Below are 17,474 nucleotides of genomic sequence, written 5' to 3' on the forward strand. Positions count from 1 at the left end.
CGGTGGTCAGTCTTCTTTTGCTGCGATCGGTGGCACGGACCTGAAACTCCGATTGTGCCTCGAAATCACTCGGCATATCTACCTAGATATACAGGTACCTTTGGGAAGAAAGAACGGTAAACCTAGCAGCGCACTAAGCTGTGTACACCAGATTCATTCGACAATGCAGAGTACTACTTCGGGTATCTTATGTATTGGAAGTAGAAGTTTTAAGTAGCTAAATGAGCCAATTTCTCCTCCCTCTTCTTTCTGTATGATGAGACCAGTTGGTCTCGGATCCCCTGAAGCTCCTCGCGTCTTCTCAAGCTCCCTGCAGACTTTGGCACGTTGGATACATCGACTGCAGCACCGCGTACCAAGAGCTTATCTCGTCCAGCCTTGTGAAGCTCTGGAGGCGCTTGCGCGACATCATGAAGTCCTACCTTGGCCTCTGAGCGCATCTTCTTAAGCACCGCCCAGGGGTCCTCTTCGCGATCTGCGCCCTTGCCCTTCTTGCCCTTCTTCTTCTTGTTGCCGTCCTGGCCAGGCTCGTAGAAGGCTGCGGATGTCTGACCAAAGTTGCCAAAAGTACCGCCGTTGATCTCCTCGTCCAGCTCGCGCTCGGCAATCTCTTCCATCTCCTCTTCTTTCTGCTCTTGGATCTTTCGCTCCTCCTCTCGCCACTGGTCGTAAAGCTTGTGCATCTTCCGCTCCTTCCGCGTTTTATAGACCTTAAGTCCAAGGGGATCCTTTCCGCCCCTTTCCGTCTTGTTGACCAAACCAGCCAGCGGCAGAGCAGCGTTGACACGCGCCGAGAAGTCTGACATCTTCTCGCCCGGACGGATGGTTGGCACTTCCGGCTTATCGGGATGGCCACCTGCTTCGTCTCTCTTCTCGGCCGCGGCGGCGGCTTTCTTGGCCGCCTTCTTCTTTTGATTCAATGTTTCGCCGTTATCGAGGCCGGATCGTTGTTTCTTGCCGGATGCCAGCGCCATTAGGCGCTTGAACGCTCTCGGGGCGTCGTCGTCTTTGCTACGACTCTTTCTCTTCTTGACCCCATCGTTTTCTGTCTTTGGGTTCTTTCCGTTCTTTCCGTTTTTCGCAGCGGCAGCAGCCAGAGCTTTCCGACTTCTCTGTTGCACGGGCAACGGTCTCGCGATCTGCGATGGAGGAAGATCGAACCTGCAGCGAAGAGTCAGCATTGGTCATATTGTTCGGAACAGGCCGAACCTACGATGCGGGATCGTGGTCCCTTCTTGTGTGCTTGTGAGGCATTTTGGAGTGACTTTACCAGTAACTGAACTATTCAGTCAAGGAAACAGTCGCTGTCAAGCTCCGCCAGTGAATTGAGGCGGGCATGCGAGTTGCGATACATACGATTAGTGGTGATCTGGGAACTATTGAAATTTTTGGATTATGTCAGCACCGATAAGAAAAAGTAGTCCGATAGCATAAGGGTGTCCCTCTCATTTCGACTTTTGTCCCACTCAATGAAATCAACTCCCTGTGGTCTGTCTACTATGTACTAGTAGTGTACGTATTTGCGGGGCACATTTAATCTAGATTAGATGCCGGCCAAGCTACAATAAGTGACTGACTGGGAGGGAAAACATACTTGATGGTAGAGAAAGCAGCCTTGCATTGAATCAGATTTATTTGTATGATAGTATTTATCTAATAAATGTTGAATTGTTTGTTGATATACTGCTAATGTTTTGGTTAGTGGTATGAGAGAACTAGAGTGTGGTCAGTTTTTTCCTGCCCCGGGTGCGGGGATTAGATGCAAGGACCCTAGAGCCGATCCACAGTCGAGGTTGATCACAAGCGGGAATCCCACAATCTGGCATCTTGGCACCTGATGAATGACAGTTACAGGACATGAACTGGCTTTATCCCGATAGAGGCTTGGAAACTTTGCTCGAGACCGAGGCACCTGCCTGCAGAGATTCAATCTCCTCAAGTTTTCTGCCAGTGGTTTTTCACTTCATCTCTGCGGTATCTAGACACTTTATTAGAAAAAATTCACAATAAAAACCAGAATAAAAACCAGAAACACATTTATTTGCCTAAGCATTGTTCGACCCCCGAGGGCGAATGCCTAGGTACTTTGCTCTGCTCGACTCAGCAGGGTTCCAAAAGCTGGAATGCCCAAGGGAATGGAAGTGAAGTGTGGCAAAGAGCTAGTACTTCTACGAACTTGGTGAGGGTGGAGCATGCTAAGTGATTTCAGGCTCAATCGTTTTGGTCAGTCACGGAGACGCCGCCATGTCGAAGCCGCGGCAAGGGCAGCGAGACGCGATTCGGTCTCAAACAAAACAAAGAAATACTGTAGCAGTGGTCAAACTAGTAGGGTTTTTCGTTTCGCATGTCGGTGTTATCAAACGGCCGTTGACGAAGAGGGGACGAAGTCAATTGTGATCGTCTGAATATGTGACACTGAAGGACGTTTTCGGGTGTGTCTCAGTGTCGACGGTTAATGAGTTTGCGTACGTATTCATTCGCCTTGACCATTCCGTTCCTCTCGTCTCCTTCAGGCGAATACTTTGTAAGGATCAATCGGGCGGCTAACGGCCAGGTCGAGTCGTAGACACACCCGCTCACAAACCTGTGACTGAATGGCATCTGGTTGGTGTTTCTGGCTGGACGACTGAGACGATGTGCCGCACGACTACGACGTCGCCAACCGTCGGTGTGTCCGTGTTCATTTTGAGCGCAAGGCGGTGATGACATTTGCAATAGTCAAATCTGGCCTAGGGTCACAGTACATAGCGCTTGGTTAGGAGGAATTTTGGGGATGGTCCAGTGTGGTCCGGTGCGACGCCAACGTGAACTGCTCATCAGCCAGCGGTGATGCAGTGGAAAACACCGCAGGGGAGCACAGTACAGCGCTTTGTATCCTATCTACTTGGTGACGTGGTGCGCGCGAACAGACAAGGTATATGGAAAAGAAAGGGATTCGGGAGGCGCTTGGTGTCGATCTGGATGGTTTATCCGCCTATGAGCTGCGCCACGTGCCTGGACAGCAATGGCTTCACTGATGTTAGCGTAAGGCGATGCGGGGAGAACGAAGAGAGAAATACCGGTACCCATGTGAGACCCAACTCATTCAAGTATGTCATACGTGCCCCCCACCTTACAGGGTGGTTCCACAAGGGGTTAAGGCAGCGCTGGCACGGGCCACGTGGGGACACGATGGCCGGGAACAGGTGCAGACGAGACGGCATACGATAGACCATTGAGAGACTCGTATCGGTGGCAGAAGGTGCATCTGCTAGACTTAATTAGAGGTCCAGACGTACCTGGGCTCCTCTTTGGCCCCTGTGCTTTTCTCTCTCTCTCTTTTTTTAATTTTTTTATTTTCTTCAACATCTTCCCTTCTCATCTTGTTATTCCTCCCTTTTCCAGGCATGGACGTAGCACAATACGTCCAAAGTCCCAATCACTTGCACTCCCGTGCGGCACTGACTTGTCTTGGCACCTCATGTTTCTCTTATAGGTGCACATCCATCCCTGTATCTCAAAACCTTGGGAAAGGGGCTGGAAACGCATTTACTTGTATCCGTGCAGACACCACGAATCGTTTGGTTGGCATTTCGTACGGGGCATGCCGGTGGAGGGGCAGGGGATTCCCTTGTGGGCCAGGCCCCGATGGACCCCCTGTCGCCATTCGACTGAGGCACTCCGGCACAACGATGGTGATTTGGGAGACGTACCGACTAACCTTAGTTCGGGGCTCTTGTTTTGCTGCTAACGGCAACAGGAACTTGCTGCGCTCCCGCAAGCCTCCACCCATGCTTGTTTCTCCTCTTCTGGGACTGACTGGCCTCACTTTTCTCGAGGGGCCTTGTTTGCCTCGGGCGTCTCTCCAGGTTTGCTTGCCTTGGGGCACGTATTTGAAGCCCTGACACGATGCGTCTGCTCGTGTATTGCGTATGACTGAGGGATGTGATACACGCACGCATAACCTCTGCATGCCTACAACAGGTACTCCGTACTCTACATTCAGATTCATCCTCGTAGTCGCATTCATTCATCCCGGGCCTAGGTGCCAGAGACATTCCCTCGGGCACCCCGCCCCCGTCTTTGGAATAGCTAAGCTCATGATAGAGTTTCTTAGCGACTCACCCCTCACCATCTGCCAGTCACATGGGTGAGTTGGAAATGCTTGAAGGTGCCGTCGGCTGACTAGCATTAACACATTTTGTTTTCTCTCCATCAAGATACTTCATTGCGCCGCCAGTCGCTGATGAACCAACCACCCAGGCAACACGCACTTGTACCTCACACGCTTATTGTTCACACACGCACACACACACACACACACACACACACACACACACAAATCACATCTTCTGGAACCACACGCCATATTCGACGGCCTACAGCACGGGGTATTGCCCTCATCTTCATCACCCACCCCCATCCTTCTTTTCTGACACTGTCCACACTCCATCGTGTAGCTCTTGTCCCGCTCAGACCCCCTCGGCTCTTCCAAAAGTCTGTTCTCAACCATCCGACCCCTGGTCATCCCTATCCATGCTCGGATCTGCTTGCCGTTTTAACCTTTAAATGGCCTTGCCCATCCCGCCCTGCCCACCTCGACTCGAGGCATGCCCGAGCCTACCTTACGGCAACTGACAAGGTTGTTGCTGGTTTCCCTTTCGCTCTTGAAGCAAGCAGCAGCAACACAAGCTTCAGGGCCACTCCGATAGCTCCTACTATATTTGGTGTCTCTTCTCCACGACTCCTTCGTCCCTCGGTCTCTCTGCAAACGGTGCCTCCCTTGATTATTATCACCTTTGTTGCTGCCTTCTTTGTTTGCACAATCCAGCCACCACCCCCACCCCCTTCTCCTTGCTTAGGCCCCTCACCTAAATCTTTCCTCCATCTCAACTTTTGACGGACTTATATACCGCGTTACAACATTCGGACTTCTGCCACACTCAGGATACCAGAGGTAATTATCAGCTAGTTGCAGCCACGGCATGTTCTCCCGATAAGAGATTACTGGCCGTCCACGATTGCGCCCAGCGACACCGCAATATCCAGTTTGGACAAACAGCCATCACCTCTTACTTGGAGCGCGCTGAAGCTTCTTGAGTACCCTCTGGTTTTCAACAATGCCTAACCCGGGTGACACCGGCATTGACGCCGTCCGCGATCGTTTCCGTTTTTTTTGGTCCCGGGACAGCAGCACAATTGCCCGCTACAGGGACTCATCTGAAGATGAGGCGCCACCGACTCCAGCCGAGAGCTACACTTCCGAGGACGGCTTACTGCCTCCTGCCCATATGATGCCGAAACAATGGACACGGAAGCGCTCTTTCATCATGTGCGGCGCTGTCTGGCTGGCTATGCTGTAGGTTCTTTAGTCAATAAATATCTTGGGTTTTACTAATGCCTCAACAGATTGATTTTCATTCTCTTGAACTTGGTTCTGCTTCTAGCCCGTGAAGTTTGGGACCATACGTCCGGGGACTTTGGAGAGGCGAGTCTCGTCGTGCCCATCCCCTGTCACTCCCACAACGATTACTGGAGAAAACGTCCAATATACGACGCGCTCGAAGCAGGTTGCATTGGCATTGAGGCCGATGTTTGGCTATATGGCACCGAGCTTTTTGTCGGCCACAACAAGTGGTCCCTTCGCGAAAAAAACACCTTTACCAATCTCTACATCGATCCCCTTGTTCGAATACTTGAACAACGCAACGCGAACCTCAACAACTCCTTTAAGAGAGCGCCCGAGGGTATTTACGAGGCGAATCCGGTGCAAACAATGATACTTCTCGTGGACTTAAAGACAGGTGGCCCCGAAACCTGGCCGCAGGTGGTGCGTCAACTAGAGCCCTTGCGCGAGCGAGGGTGGTTGACCAAGGTCGTCAATGACAAGATTCATTACGGGCCTATCACCGTTGTCGGCACCGGGAACACCCCTTTCGAGCTAATTACTGAGAACTCCACTTATAGAGATGCCTTCTTTGACGCCCCTCTTCTCAAATTAGATGGCCACGATTTTAACCCTACCAACTCGTACTATACCAGTGTCTCATTCAAAAAGGCGATCGGTACCGTTTGGTTTGGGGACCTGACAGAGGCGCAAATGACGAATTTGAGAAATCAGGTTAAGGAAGCCCACCTACGCGGCTTGAAAGTTCGGTACTGGGATCTTCCCGCGTGGCCTGTCAGCATCAGAAACCACATATGGGATGTACTTATCCGGGAAGGCGTTGATATTCTGAACGTGGATGACCTCAAAGGCGCCAAAAAAGAATGGGACCTCAGAGGATGGCCAAAATTCACTGCGAATTCGACGATGCCTGCCTGACGGATTATACGCTGGAGGATGCAGCATATCACCATGTGAGCTATCAGCACCGACGCAACGCACCACGGCTACTTGAAGCTTCAGGCTAAGTTGCAGTCAGCCTAGCCATTCGCAGCGTTTCCGAACAGCAGATCATCCGGAAGTATCCGTCTTGCTTCCGCATGAAGTACTCTGTAGGAAATGCGACTTCCACTAAGTATGTGAAGTGGTCAACACGTCCAATACAGTTCGCAATAGGTATAACGGATACCACGAGACACCACAGAATATACCCACTCGACGACACTACTCGTATTCGGCACTGGCAGCGACTCACAGCATTGGTCGGCCAACCCGCAACTTCCAGCGGTGGGCTCACAGCGCGATAATTCGTGTCTGCCATGGTTTACGCAGTTTTTTCTATTTTGTTTTTTTGGAAGAATATCGACTATTAAGTTCGGTCGAAAGGAACAGAGAAACTGGATATGTTATCTCTATAGCTGCCAAAAGAGAGAGGCAAGCATTACGAGCCAGCTCCTAAAAGCCCTCGGAACTGCGTAAAATAGAGCGTAGTGTTTCTATTAGACAACATTTAGGGGGCGGAACTCAAGGGGTGCACCAGGCCAGTAGCTCCAGATCCGCCCGAGAAAAGCCTTGGACGTGCTCACCAGTGGCCGGGCCGTCCCCGCTCAGCTCCGTGCATTCCCAGGAACCCGTCTGGATGAACAATCAATCCCAAAACGACTTAGTCATCTTCTTTTGTTCGGGATTTGTGAGATGGACATGCGCCATTGTGTATGAGTGAAGCCGAAACGCCGTGTTTTCTCCGTAGGGGACGGCGTCGGCCTCTGCAACCGCGAACAGTAGACGCATCCCAGACTGATGTTTCCGTGAGCTCATGACCCCGCATTATCCTTGAGTGACCTGATTGAATGACGTTTGGACGCGATATATCCGCACAACCCCGTAAAGGGAACCTGCGGAGTATATAACGAATCGTTGGACTTACGTCTCATGCCTATCTTTCATAAAAGCCACATCTGAAGCCTGCCATATTGTTCCGACTCGTTCCAGCACTACAGACGAATTTTCTTCCGAAGTCCAGACTTGCCATTAATTCGATCTTCTTATTAGATAATTGACTTGGCACATTGTGGTCTCAATTCATATCTCTAGCCACCATGTCCGGAAAGCTCGCAACTCTGGATGTGAGTGAAGCGGTCAACACTTGGGCAAAGTTCCCTGCTGACCTGACTGCTAGCCCTCAATGGCCGACCGCCTTCCCCCTCACTCACAGCACCTCTTTGATGCCAAGGCGCAGAGCGGCCACACCTTCGAGGCCATCGCGAAGCACTTGGGCCGGAGCGAGGTTGCTGTGGCGGGCATCTTCTATGGCCAGGTGCAAGCGTCGGACGAAGATGTCGAGAAGCTTTCAGAACTCCTCGGCATCGATGCCGCGTCTTTAAAGCCTAAGCTAACTGCCTTTCCCGACCGCGGTCGCTCGGGACCTATGCCGCCTGTCGAGCCGCTCATCTACCGACTATATGAGATAGTACAGAACTACGGCTACGCCTACAAGGCCATCATGAATGAAAAGTTCGGCGATGGTATCATGAGCGCTATATGCTTCAATACCAATGTCGAGAAGGAGACGGACGAGGCCGGGAACGCATGGGTCGTCATCACCCTCAAAGGTAAATGGTATGTACCCTGCTGATCCACACTGAAGCCATTTATTGCTTCTGGAAACTGGGAAAGGTTGTGTTGACTGGCAGAAGGCTCCCGTTCACCCGCTTCTAGAGCAAGGGAGGTAGAAGGTGTTGGTCTGCACATGTTTGCTGCACGAAGCAATGCGATTCGACACTTGCCACCATTGCTTGTCAGTCAGTGTCGGCCGGAAGACGCATGGAGTAATAGGATGTGAGTAGTGTTGGAAAATAAATAACTGCAATGACTTGAATTTCCGCCGTTTCCCCTGTCCATGTCTTATTATGCCACTGCAATAGCAGACTTGCAAGCGAGAAGGACGCAAAGCACTGTTGGCCGTCGTTGCTCAAGCTGTAGCAGTCTGGTTTTAGGGGGGGCTAATATTAGACACGCAAAGCATCACCTCCAATTTTCAAACCAATGTTACAGCTAACCACGCCAACCGCCTCTCTGGCTCAGGCGTTACTGCGAAGGGCGACTTTCCTTCTCTCATGTTATAAAAAAAGCTTCAACAGGCCATCATTGAAAGATGCTGCAAGGGGTGGGCATCAAGGCTAGAATTTCCAGAACATAGAAGAGCAGCTTACGAATGGTTCACTGATAGAAAATGCGTACAACGAAAAGGAATTCAGATGAAGGCGTATCAAATACTTCAACAGTTGTCGAAAAAAACAAACAAACAGCGATTCGAAGAAAAGGCCTGACAGGATTCAGCTGTCATGGCTCTCCCTTCGGACTCCTCTTCAAGTTCATCCCTCCAGTGTGACCCACGTGGTGAACGGTTAACTCCCAACAAATACGTTCTAGGAAAAGAAAAGGAACTATCTCTTCAAAAGAAACATACATACTTGTGCGCCCTCGCATGCGGTTAGCAAAATATGTACTACTCGACGAGACAGCCACAGTTTGAAGTCGTAAGACTCGATTACGTGTCTCTGACGGCCAGTCAAAGAGGCTGCTATTTACTCGGAACCCTTGCATCTTCCACTTGCATCCATGTTCTACCGCGGTAACCAGATGCTGAAAGGATGATTCGGGTAGAGTAATTGTTCTGCCCGTTAAAGACATGCCGTACTCTGACTTACGGGCCCCAAAGCCAAAGATCTCAGCCGCATCCGTCTAGGCACACACAACATATGCTTGAAATAGTGAAACAGTACATATCTAATTGGGAGTATGACTTATGAGGAATGCAGGAGCAGCCTGGATAGATAGAAATAAAAGAGCGAATGTCTTCCCACAGTCTCTCTAATATCTTCAAACAACATACACCGTACAGCATCTATTCTTTTCCGGACAAACAACCAAGAAGCGATCCTGAGCCCGCATTTTCAACTCACCAATATGGATTCTGTTCCAGCGTTTTGCGAGATCAAGATGAAGCCCAAATCAGGCACTGGCGAAGCTGCTACCCCGGCGCAGAAGAACACCAATCAAGGGGATTATGGTGGAGCTACAATTCTGGGCTGTGTGATCCTCTAAAGCAAAATAGAGTCGAGACAGACTCCCTTCGTTTCACCCGTCACGCTCGCTCGCTACGACTAAAGTCCGAAGGACTTGGTCAGGGGATGAAGCACCCAATAAAAGAACCGAAAAAAACATGAACCCAGCCTTTGTGCCCGCCACATGGCCCAGCGTGGAATCGATATACTTCAGTCCACCCGAATATTTACATTCCTCACCGGGAGATTCATTTCCGCTTTAAAGCAATGAAGGACCCGTTCAAATCCGCCACCATCCTACCCCCTACCCACATCACTAAGACGCAAAGAATAAAAACCAAGAGAAATAGACGAAGGACGAAAAAGGAGTGGCGGAGTTGTTTTTGTTCCTAACGCTCACTAAATTCGAAAAGTGGATAACTTCTTGACGGACTCGTTACTCTGGACGAGGTATCGTACGGCGGGCCAGACTGCTCCCCATAGCACATGGACACCAAGCAATTTCGAAATATTTGGACCGAGAATAAAGCATGTTCTTGTTGAATGCTTTCTTATGCGCCTGTGTGGCATTTGCGCAACGTTTATAAAACGAAGAATGCTATGTTACAAACTATGGACTTGAAAATCAAAATGACATATAACCATGCGAATTCACCGGCCGTCACCGACCGAACTGAGAACTAATCTAGGCTTTACTTGATTATCTATAGGAGAGTGCATAGGATCCCGTATTTTTCAGTGAGTATAGCCGTATGTATCCGCAGTTTGAGCAAGGGAGGTTGACATACTCAGCGCTTCTTGGTGTGACTAATTACTTGTTCATACGGATCAATACACCTCCTACACAGATGGTTAGATTTAATCGTAGCTCGGCCTTGAAATTAAGTGTGTAAAAGTAAACTCAAGCGCATGTCTGTGTGAGGTGAATGATGAGAGAATATTAGCAAGTTCGATAGTAGTATGCCAGAAGCAAGTGAGAGTAACCAATCATTGCTTACCAAACCAGACCCCATCGCATGCAGGACAAGACCCCACCATCCATTGACCGCCTTGGTCAGGTGGGTCGTCGAATCGGCAGAATTATTTTCAATCGACATTTTTTCCTAGCACCCTCCCCACCTTGGTCCCAACTGCCCGTCGAGGAACAGGTGAACCAGTACACATTTTTCGCAACCATTCCAACGCCAGTGTACTTTCTTCCTTAGATCTTGTATAAACCAGAAAACTTTAAAGAAAGACACGGATAACATGGTCACCAAATCTAAACTCAAGCTCGCCTTGGCGGCCGAGAAGGGCGTCGACCTACGCAAGGTCAAGGAACAGAGAAAGATCAAGGCGAAGCACCGTGAAGCTGCCAAGGAGAAAGAAAAGAAGGCCAAGTCCAAAGGTGCCAATGCAGGAGATGATCTCGAAGATGAGGAGATGGGAGAGGACAATGACGACGACGTCTCTGTTATTTCTGTCGAGGGCGAAATCACATTGAATGCTGAATTCGAGGATGCCGACTCGGACGAGGAGGAAGAAGATGACGAGGAGGAAGATAATAAGGTATCAATTCCCCTGTCGCGTTTCGCAACCATGAAGGCCGGCTAACATCAGCATTCCCAGCTCGACATTGAGGCATTGGACGACACAGACAGCGGTTCCGATTCCGAGATCGACATGGAAGAAAAGATTGAGCGTCCAGCCAAGAAGACCAAGACAACCAAGGTGACCAAGAAGGTGCCGGTAGAAGTTGAGGAGAAGGACGATGAGTCGGAAGACGACGACGAAGAAGACCCCGAGGCGGACGACGTGCCCCTCTCGGACCTCGACGCCGATGAGGAAGACTTGGAAGACATTGTCCCGCACACCAAGCTTACCATCAATAACAAGACGGCGCTCCTTGCCTCGCTGAACCGCATCCGCATCGACACTTCGTCCGCTGTGCCCTTCGCAACGCACCAGTCCGTCGCCTCGTCCAAGCCCACGGCCGACGCTGTTCCCGACGTCCAGGACGACCTTCAGCGTGAACTTGCGCTCCTGTCGCAGTCGCTCGAGGCGGCCCGCAAGGGCCGCAGCTTGCTCATCAAGGAGGGGGTGCCCTTCTCGCGCCCCAACGACTACTTTGCCGAGATGGCGAAGGACGACGGCCAGATGCAGAAGGTCAAGGCCAAACTCGTCGAGGAGGCCAGTGCCAAGAAGGCCGCTGCTGAGGCGAGGAAGCTTCGTGACCTCAAGAAGTTTGGCAAGCAGGTGCAAGTCGCCAAGCTGCAGGAGCGTCAAAAGGCCAAGAAGGACACACTTGAAAAGATCAAGACGCTCAAGAGGAGTGAGTTGCTCTCCTTGACTCTCTGAACCAGAAACTGGGGTTTTACTGACTATCTGTCTAGAACGCCAAGAAGGCTCTTCCAACCTCGACACCCACGAGGCCGATCTGTTCGACGTCGGTGTCGACAACGAGATTAAGAGCCACACCAACTCGTCCGGGAGGCGCGACGGCAAGCGCGACGGTGGCCGGTCCGGCAGCGGTGTCAACGCTAAGCGGGCCAAGAAGAACGAGAAGTACGGCTTCGGCGGCAAGAAGCGCCACGCAAAGTCTGGCGACGCCGTCAGCTCCGGTGACCTCAGCGCCTTCAACCCTAAGCGCATGAAGGGCGGCATCGGCAAGAAGCCCCAGCAGCGGCCCGGCAAAAACAGGAGGAAGGCCATGTCGAATAAATAAGGGGGACCTGTAGAGAATGGTGGGGGGAGGAACAAGTGAAAATCAGGGGAAAAGAGTGGAGGAGGAGCAAATACCCCTCGAGCTGCATGGACTGTCAAGAAGAAATCAATCATGTTTTCTGTTTATATCTAATTTGAACATTCACGCATTCATTCTCTGGGATTACTGCCTCTACCACTCCGAATAGACTGTTCCACAAGGGGATACCTGCCCGCTCAGCGCCCAGCGCCGTGCACACAAAGCATAGCGACTCCGCGAGCCTAACTTCGTCCCAAAACAAGGGTTGACGGCGCGCAACCAAACTTCCGCACGAGCGCGCCCGCCCATACTCCAGCCCCGGTGGCTTTGACTCAACTGCTTGTCGCAAAAGACACGGCGCACTACGTCATGAGCATCGCCTTGCAATAACCATAACAGCGAAGAGCAAGCAATTTGGAAGACCGCATAAATCCTGACATTATAGCTGGTAAACTCTCATAACAATACATACATGGTCCTCCCCCGGCCGCTCGGCATATGCTCCTTGAGTACCGCTCCAGCGCCTTCCCGGCCGTCCATGCTACCAAGTCCCCCGGGATGTCTGGTAAAGCCGCCATGGTTCCTCTGCCGTTGATTTTTTATTTTGTTTTCGTGGCGTGGGAAGGCGGATGATCGATACTCGATCCAGAGTTACCTTGCCGCCCTTGCTATCCATAATCACCATACCGGCTATTGTAAATGTTTGCCAGTCTAGTAGTAGCCAAAGACCAAGAAAACTGCCAATCCAACGACACAAAGATAGTCCATAAATCGCACGAGTTGTCCTAGGCGGAACACTGGCATCTTTTCTGAGCCCATCCATGTTACGTCAGCCATGGGCGACCAAAAGCGTGCGCTGCCTGTTGCGTACCAGACCGTCCGTGAGCACTCATCAAATGCTGCCGAGGCGGGTCGGCGTCGACAAACTGTAGCTCATGCGTTTACTTGCCGTCAGGAATGTACACAGTGAGAGGCACCTGTGGTGTTCCCTTTCGGCTTGAACAGTTGTCTGGTGTGATGTGCGGGGAAAGGAAAGAAGCCGATGATATATCATCATGAGAAAAAGTCAAGTCGTGCTGCCACCATAAATAGCAAGCACCCAATGCCCAACCTTGAACATGCTGCTGAAAGACCAGTGGTATCGAGGGAAACGCCATGCATTTCAAAAAACGCTGTGCTGTGCAATGCAGTGCCACCCGTGGGGGCGTAGAATCCGTATTATAAACATTACGCCTGGAGACGTATCCCGGGTACAGTCGAACGTGCTGATGCGCCGAGTGACTTGTTATTCACTGGGTTGCAGCAACGCACCAGTGTCGATGGAAAGCCCACGCACTCTTTTGGCATTCCTTGCTGCAGTACTTGGTGCGACGGCAGCGACGGCACTTGGCAAATTGGCGGGTGAACTCCTCCCACTTGCCGCACTGGTAGTAGGCGCACTGTCGAATACCTCCGCGAGTGTCGTCCTTTCGGCACAAGTTTCTCATGACGACGCCAGCCCAATACTGCATATCTGTACTGTGGTGTCGAACTGTGAATTTCTCCACGAGGGGAAAGATGTTGAAGTCGTTGGGTAGCAAGTACTCCTCCTCTAGTTCCTCATCGTCGATTTGATCCGTCGAAGCATTCTCGCCATCCAGATAGCGAAGTTCTTTTCCGATTTTAAGTCTAGGAACTAGGTGGCTCTTCTGAAAGTATGACCGCAGGCCGCAGTATTTCGAGACGTACGCAAGCAATTGAAGGGACATCAAGACGTCCTCTTCACGAGGCATAGCAGCCAGCATCTGAGCGTTGGGTACAAATTGCCGGTCGAGTAAATACCGAGGGACGCTGGCGTTGGGGATGGCCGGCTGGGGTGGAGTGACCATTGTGGGGCGGTTCGGCGAAAGGCCGATGGGAGGCACAGGCGCAGGCGTCGTAGCAACTGCGTTGCTCGTCTCAACAGGACCTCGATGCGTGATATTGAAAGTTCCGGTATCCTGAGTTTCTGAGACGGTGGGGGTATTCAGGTCCATAGTGGTAGAGCCAGCAAGCATGCTGTCTCCCTCTTCCATAGTGATGTCTTGGATGTTGACAGCGGTCTGGAGCTCGGTGCCAGTGCCTGACATCTCGGCATCAGGAGATTCGTCAGACGGCGCGTCATCCCCAACCAAGTCGTCCGAGTCCACAGTCGAGTTCTGGTGTCGAATGGAAGGGCGGCGCCGGGATCGAGTAGTGGGTGCGAGTCCAGATGTGGGTCGGACGGTAGGAGAACGCATCTGAGGAGGCGCCAAGGGGGTCGTAGGGGAGGATGGTTGCGAGGTCAGGTTCGCGTTGCCAAAGTTCATCATCGAAGCCAGACGATCGACGTCACGGACTGGCCGAACAAAGCCCTCCATGGTTTCCGTTGGAGGCACGGCAGGCGCCAAAGGCTGCACCGTCTGACGAGGCGGAGATGCTACAGCATGGCGGGCCTCGGCAGCGCGGTAATGGTGGTGATGGTGATGGTGGTGGTGGTGTCGGTGGGCCGGGAAAGCAGGCCGCTCGGCCGAGGACGCGAGCGGATACTGCGCCGGAGTAGGCGTGGCCTCGGTGGTCTGCTGATCGACCGCAGAAGTAGACGAAGAGGACGCGGCGTAAGTCGCAGAAACGTCGATGGAGGGAGGAGGCGCCTGACGACGGGAGGCTCGCTGATCAACCTCGACTCGACTGGATCTGTTGGTGAAGGAAGGAGCCTTGTGGGCGCTGCGATGCTCGTGGCTCCGGTGACGATGATGATGGTCCTTGCTTTTGTCATCGGACTTGTCTCTGCACTTCTCTGTGACCTTGATGTAGTTGTCGAGGATGGTAGCAATGACGGGGACCATGTCGGCCTCGACGACGCGTGTGCGAACATTTTCAGTGCCCCTGACACCAATGTTGACAACACACTGAAAGGCCAGGTTCCATTTCCACATATCCATCATGTCTTTACTGCGGCCGCGTTTCAGGATGCACACCAAGCGCTCGATGCCGCCATCGACGGTGAGGATGTCGCGGATGCGGGCAGAGGAGGTGGTGAGGTAGGCGAGATGGTTTAGAGAGTTGATAAGAGGAAGGGTGGATGTACAGTCAAGGGCCCGACGATCGTAAAGGGCGGTCGTGATGCCGACCGACGCCTTATTGACGTTGGGGATGCTGAAGTTGACTTCTCTCATTTTGAGAAGCGGTCAATATGACAATGTATCGGCCAAAGTGTGGTTCGGGTCGAATGGGGCCAGGCGGTGCAGCCGTGGAAAGGTAGGAGAGCGATGAATCCCTTCCAGCTTGGATGGCCCCTTTGACAGGGTTGGCGGGAGTGGTTGCAGTATCGGGCTCGATAGATTCGAGGAATGCACTGGTTTGAAGGTGCAAGAGGGAGAGGGAAAAGGGAAGAGGGAGGGCGAGTATTGATTTGGGGTCGGGGTTGCTCGAGGGTGGCGATAATGTGTTATGTGTGTGTATGAGAATTGGGTTGTATTGGATCGGATCGTGCGTGAGCGGACTCGTCTCGATTCGATGCTAGTTTCGTGCGGCGCGAGGGGTTGGATGCGCTGGCCAAGGGACGTTGCAGGGCTCTGGAGTATTTCGTCGCGATCGTAAGACTTGTCACTCTGATGGGGGAAATGGAAGCGGGAGAAGATGTTCTTAGGTCTTGAGTAGAAAGAGAGGTGTAGAAGGGGGAAGGATGAATGGTGTGCGGATGGATGTGTAGACACAAGAAAGATGGTCGGTTGAGGGCGAAGGGTGATGGATTGGTCTGGTTGTGTTTCAGGACCGACAACCGGAAGCGTGACTCGGAGGAGTGCGGTGAAATGGCCCAGTAGCAGCGGCGGCAAGTGCCAATAGCAAGTACCGGTACCCAAAGGTAGGTAGCAAAGCCAGTGTCAGCAAGAGCCCAGATCTGAGCCGAGAGACAAATGGAAGGCAAGGCAGCCGAAAATGCACGGAAGCAAATGCTGGCATGCAACGACAACGGCAAGGCAAGTGCAGACAGACGCTTGACGCACAGAGCAGGAGAAAATGAGGATGGACGAGAGAGAGGGGGGTGGGCAAGAGAGAGAGGGGGGGGGAAAGGACGAGGAGGTTGGGGAAGGGGGAAAAGTGAAGGAGCGAGAGAAAGACGGGACAGGAGAGAGCGAGAGGAGAAGCAGACGATGATGGATGCATCAGGTCCGCACGTCCTACGCACGCGAGATTTGTGCAGTGGTGGCCAGCCCAGGCTCAGCCCAGCACCATCCGCAACAACACACAGTTGGAACCCAGCAGCAAAGGAAAGGAAAACCCGTACAGGGCGCAACCTCGTTCGTCACAGGGCATACCTTCCTAGTCAGCGAACAACCAACGCACTGGGCGACACACGGCACACAGGCCGAAGACCACAGGGCTCGAAGTAGGCCGTTTGGTCCAGCACACACAGGCGGGCTGGGACACGGCCTAGGTACCTAGGTACCTACCTTATGTACTAAGGAATCAGTGGCAGGAGGAGGATACTGAGGACGGCTACTGGAAAGGCCGCCGCAACACGCCCAGTCGGGGGAAGGGGGCGGGATTCTCAGGGGCTTCGACGACTTCAAGGTCCCGGGTCTGTCTCTCCTCTCGGGATCATGGCAGCCTGCTATGAAAAGATGAGTGGCGACGACCATTAATCTTGGACGCCGCTGTAGCCCAAGCCTAACGGACCGATCCAATCATTGATGGGCTTGCCATTGAATGATTGTATTCCTTCAAGTTTCCTCCCTCTCCCTTCTCATTATACCCTCTTTGATTTGTGGTTTGAAAAGTTTGCTGGATTGTTTTGCCTTACCTTTCCGCCATCGACTCATCTGCAATAAATATTCTCAATCTTGTCAAGCAGTAGGCGTGTTGTTGTTACCTCTGCTACTGGCCGCTGTTGAGAGAGCGACACCTGACGTTTCGTTCTGTCTAGGTAGCCATTCCTTGCTGACGGAAAGCCAGTACAGTACCCAGCTGCTGTTGCCAGCTCAGCTTAAGTTGTTGCCGACATCTACCTACCTAGGAATCTCTTGGCTTGAAAGTACCTACCTATGAAGCATGGCCTACCTACCAACCTGGGTACCCGTCTAGGCATTTGAAGTTCTTACTATAGTCCCAGGGCAGAACAGATTAAGACCAAAACCAGAGGTACGCATCGGGAAAGCCACCGGGTACCGGTCGCGTCGTCCACGATTTCGCACCCGCACAATCGGCTGCGTGCGGCCCTGGCTGGGTCTTGGCGCCTAACACTGGGTCACTACAGCGAAGGAGGAGCAAGGGTTCTGCTCCAGAATCGCTTCTTTCGTCGCCCAAGGGGGTGGTCACG

The 17,474-nt window shown here is 52.2% G+C and overlaps 6 protein-coding genes across 6 annotated transcripts; 4 read left to right on the forward strand and 2 right to left on the reverse strand.

The window, feature by feature from the left end:
- Positions 1-209: 209 nt before the first annotated feature.
- LY79DRAFT_511912 (uncharacterized protein) lies at positions 210-1,254 on the reverse strand (the record flags this gene model as incomplete). The annotated part of the gene is made up of 2 exons (XM_060554317.1): positions 210-1,161; positions 1,214-1,254. 2 exons carry the CDS (start codon positions 1,252-1,254, stop codon positions 210-212), a joined length of 993 nt encoding a protein of 330 aa, XP_060415842.1.
- A 2,830-nt stretch (positions 1,255-4,084) lies between these two features.
- Positions 4,085-4,989, forward strand: LY79DRAFT_123815 (uncharacterized protein). The gene has a single exon (XM_060550785.1). It carries the CDS (start codon positions 4,226-4,228, stop codon positions 4,877-4,879), a length of 654 nt encoding a protein of 217 aa, XP_060415843.1. The 5' UTR covers positions 4,085-4,225; the 3' UTR covers positions 4,880-4,989.
- A 110-nt stretch (positions 4,990-5,099) lies between these two features.
- On the forward strand, positions 5,100-6,304 carry LY79DRAFT_668352 (uncharacterized protein; the record flags this gene model as incomplete). The annotated part of the gene is made up of 2 exons (XM_060563515.1): positions 5,100-5,338; positions 5,389-6,304. 2 exons carry the CDS (start codon positions 5,100-5,102, stop codon positions 6,302-6,304), a joined length of 1,155 nt encoding a protein of 384 aa, XP_060415844.1.
- Positions 6,305-7,464: 1,160 nt separating this feature from the next.
- On the forward strand, positions 7,465-8,083 carry LY79DRAFT_588921 (cyanate hydratase; the record flags this gene model as incomplete). The annotated part of the gene is made up of 3 exons (XM_060560973.1): positions 7,465-7,491; positions 7,545-7,984; positions 8,062-8,083. The coding sequence occupies 3 exons, from the start codon at positions 7,465-7,467 to the stop codon at positions 8,081-8,083; spliced, it is 489 nt and encodes a 162-aa protein (XP_060415845.1).
- Positions 8,084-10,550: 2,467 nt separating this feature from the next.
- On the forward strand, positions 10,551-12,337 carry LY79DRAFT_548321 (eukaryotic rRNA processing protein EBP2-domain-containing protein). The gene is made up of 3 exons (XM_060557388.1): positions 10,551-10,980; positions 11,041-11,743; positions 11,805-12,337. Exons 1-3 carry the CDS (start codon positions 10,681-10,683, stop codon positions 12,134-12,136), a joined length of 1,335 nt encoding a protein of 444 aa, XP_060415846.1. The 5' UTR covers positions 10,551-10,680; the 3' UTR covers positions 12,137-12,337.
- Positions 12,338-13,443: 1,106 nt separating this feature from the next.
- Positions 13,444-15,330, reverse strand: LY79DRAFT_512193 (MYND finger; the record flags this gene model as incomplete). The annotated part of the gene is made up of 1 exon (XM_060554344.1): positions 13,444-15,330. The coding sequence occupies one exon, from the start codon at positions 15,328-15,330 to the stop codon at positions 13,444-13,446; it is 1,887 nt and encodes a 628-aa protein (XP_060415847.1).
- Between the last annotated feature and the right edge of the window lie 2,144 nt (positions 15,331-17,474).

This window comes from Colletotrichum navitas (genome assembly GCF_030913465.1).
Source record: "Colletotrichum navitas strain CBS 125086 chromosome Unknown LY79scaffold_18, whole genome shotgun sequence".
NCBI classification, from domain to species: domain Eukaryota; kingdom Fungi; phylum Ascomycota; class Sordariomycetes; order Glomerellales; family Glomerellaceae; genus Colletotrichum; species Colletotrichum navitas.